This window comes from Antedon bifida, chromosome 7 (genome assembly GCF_963402885.1).
Source record: "Antedon bifida chromosome 7, ecAntBifi1.1, whole genome shotgun sequence".
Classification (NCBI taxonomy): Eukaryota; Metazoa; Echinodermata; class Crinoidea; order Comatulida; family Antedonidae; genus Antedon; species Antedon bifida.
Genome location: NC_136232.1, coordinates 11,344,410 through 11,347,611, shown reverse-complemented (window position 1 = coordinate 11,347,611; position 3,202 = coordinate 11,344,410). Strand labels below are relative to the sequence as shown.

The following is a 3,202-nucleotide window of genomic DNA, read 5'->3' as shown; positions in this document are numbered from 1 at the left end:
AATTAATCAAATCCCATTATTGGAACAATATTATTTTTAATAATATGCATGTTAAATATTTTCGGTGGCGCACGTCCATTTTCACGTCAACAATAATGTATATTATACGTACAGTAATAAATGAGATGAGGTAAATTAAATAGAGGGCGGTATAGCTATTTTCTTAAATCTCAAAGTAGTAGCAATGTGTTTTCGGTGGTACGATATAAATTAAATAGGTTTTACGACTAGTTTGACCGATGTATAAGCGAGCTGTATAGCTACTAGTTTCTACTTTAAATTATGTCTAAACATTGTATGGCGGCACTTATAATTATTATGTTGGGTACCAAGACAAAATGAAGTGACCTGGCACCAGTGCAACATATAGAAGATATACCAAATTATGTTTGCCGCCCTCTTTATCACTGGCCAAGAAATGTATCTACTGTACCAGGATTGTTCTTGTTCATTATAATAATATCATGTACAAGCTTTTCATATTTTCACTTGTTTTGTCTTTAATATAAATCATAATTATTAACACAGCTGTATCTTTCTACATTTTATTTGTAAGGCTATTATTAAAAATCATTCTTCTATAATTGTATTCAGTTTTTATTCCAATTTTATAGTACATATTATAATTTTCATATATAAATCCAAAGGCAAATTACTGAAAAAAATGACAATGCTGTGGGTATCAGTGGCTGGATCTCAATGGAGATACAAAAAAAAAAAGCGAAAAGCTAAATCAAAACGATAAAGTAAACAGCCAGAAAAGTTAGCAGAGCTTTCAAGGAACACTAGCCCTTCATCAGTAATTTTCATATATATTTATTTTTAAATGAAAAAACATCATTTAATCCAATAGATAAATAAGACCATTTGTAGACTGATTTAGTGACTATTTGCCAAGTCTCTGCTCACATCTAGAGTATAACTGCATTACATGAAATAGGCTGCCATAATCAACACCAATATGAGAGTTTAACGAACTGAAAAAAATCAAACAAAACATTTCAATTTACTAACTATTCAATAATATAATATTTATTTTCACAACCCACAGCAGGGTTGTTAATTAATCAATCATTTAATAATACCGGTAAATTTGAGTCTTAAGCTCTGTCTACACTATAAAAAAAATGTGATGTACCCATATATAGACATGATGATGTCATATCACTACCATATTTGGGAATACCACTACCACACTTTTTTTTTCTTTAGTTTGATAGTGTAGACAGTGCTTTAGAAGATTCTTACTGGATTTCTGTAAGTCTTGTTTGCCATGGTAGGTAACCAAGCAATGAGTGTACTGTACCGCATCGAATCACGAGCTCTGGATCTGGCCATTGACTACGTGCTGTAGTAAACAAAACATAAATATGAATCTATTTCTATCCTTTTTTATAGCAGTGCAGGGGAGGATTTCAAAAACAACAACAAACAAGTAGTTCATAATTTAATTTTAGCCATCATGGATACCTGAATGTGCCTGTGCAGTGACATCATTATTGTGAAAAACTATGTTTGAGAAGTATGATATGGAAATGCCACAAGGAGTTTAAAAAGTATGAAAATGTGGAGTTATAAAGATATGGACTAGATACCTTGCATTAGTGTTTCCATTTGTGATAGATTAACATCTTCAATACTTTTAGTTTTATCTTGAATAGCTTGACACACTTGTTGTGATATTTTTGCTACATCTTGGCGGCCATCCGTAGAAGATAACAATTTTATACTAATTTTTCCAGTATCTGATACTAAAATAAACAAAAAAATAAAAAAATACATATTAAATGTTTATTATAACATGTAAATATGCAATAATCAAATAATAATAATAATTAATTTATTAGTTTATACTAAATACATCACATATACAAAGTAGAGAGCATTGAACCTTGAAATATGTGATAAAGTATTGTTGTATGGTGTGCTATTGGACTATCTCAGATGTGAAGAGTATTACAGGTTTCAACTTACCACCATTATTTTTACTATCTATGTAACTCTTCCCAATTTCAAATGAAAATTGACATTTATCTTCATTGAAAAATTTTTCCTGCTTTTCATAAATTTCAGTCGCAACAGCTTGGTCATTTTGTTTCAACTTTCCTGTAGAATTCAATATATTTAATGAGAAATGAAATACAAATAGCATTGGTTTAGCTCGCATGTCAGTATACAGTACAAGAGTGATGCGACACTTTGTAATTGTTTTGTTTTTTCATTTATCTGTTTTTGTATATCTTGGAGCAAACATAATTTATATGTATTTTATATGCAAATGACATAAATGGAAATAATTTAAGTCTAGTTTTTTTTCTTACTATTTGTTAATGTAAAGTTCATGCCAAGCCTCTTCCTCCCAACCCCATTAAATAACGCCTACCTACTAGTAGTAGTAGTATTATCACAGTAATTTAAATTGATAATTTTATAAAATAATATTTAATTTTTTTTAATTAAAAAAAAATGTTTCACCTTTCGTATCATACAAGCTGACAAACTTAACGCCGAACCCCACACACCAAACAACCATATTAGCTATATCAGAGAAAGAGAACTCATTTTCTACCACAACTATACCAACGTGTTTAGGAATCTTTGTCAGGGTGGTCGCATCAGCCTGCATCTCCTGCCACGTCCCGACACTTCTGCTGCTGTGACTTTTTACTAGGCCTAGGCCTAACGGAATGTCAAGATAAAATGATACATTCTTTTTCAATAGTACAAATGAGTTTGATATAAATGACCTAATGAATATTAAGTAATGAATTAATGAAAGCAATAGATGTTCGTAAAACACCATCATAATCGCCTAGGCCTAGCTACTAGGCTTGACTTCACATCGGCACGTGAGGGGTTGTTGATGTTGTGTGTCACACGTAACTTTTCAAAACTGTATGGAACGCCAAATAGGCCTACAAAAATGTTGTTTTGCCAAATCCCCCGACGACTGACAACAATTTAAAATATATTTATTTTGTTCCATATAATAATACCACCCAGTACAGTAATAGGTTTTTAATCGAACTATCCTTTTTATCATTATTTTATTTTAAGTTATGTTTACTTTCTATTCTAATCATTTCATTATTATTACTACACATAGGCCTATAATTATGGGAAAAATCCTGGCAATTTCCAGAATTTTCTGGAATACAGTACTATATCTAATGTTTGGATACTGCTGTAACCTATGATCAGT

At 30.9% G+C, this 3,202-nt stretch overlaps 1 protein-coding gene across 1 annotated transcript; it reads right to left on the bottom strand.

Moving 5' to 3' along the window:
* Positions 1-628: 628 nt before the first annotated feature.
* On the bottom strand, positions 629-2,850 carry LOC144848070 (dehydrodolichyl diphosphate synthase complex subunit nus1-like). Its single transcript, XM_078704743.1, has 5 exons — positions 2,476-2,850; positions 1,975-2,106; positions 1,596-1,751; positions 1,249-1,348; positions 629-977 (listed from the first exon to the last, which is right to left on the bottom strand). Exons 1-5 carry the CDS (start codon positions 2,804-2,806, stop codon positions 887-889), a joined length of 810 nt encoding a protein of 269 aa, XP_078560869.1. The 5' UTR covers positions 2,807-2,850; the 3' UTR covers positions 629-886.
* Between the last annotated feature and the right edge of the window lie 352 nt (positions 2,851-3,202).

Bases quoted from the DNA above. Each gene is read 5' to 3' on its own strand.
- LOC144848070 (XM_078704743.1), bottom strand. From the start codon at position 2,806: ATGATGGTGTTTTACGAACATCTATTGCTTTCATTAATTCATTACTTA. The intron at 2,107-2,475 runs GTGAAACATTTT...TGAATTCTACAG, and splicing joins CAGCTTGTATGATACGAAAG to GAAAGTTGAAACAAAATGAC. The intron at 978-1,248 runs GTAAGAATCTTC...GATTTTTTTCAG, and splicing joins ACAAGACTTACAGAAATCCA to TTCGTTAAACTCTCATATTG.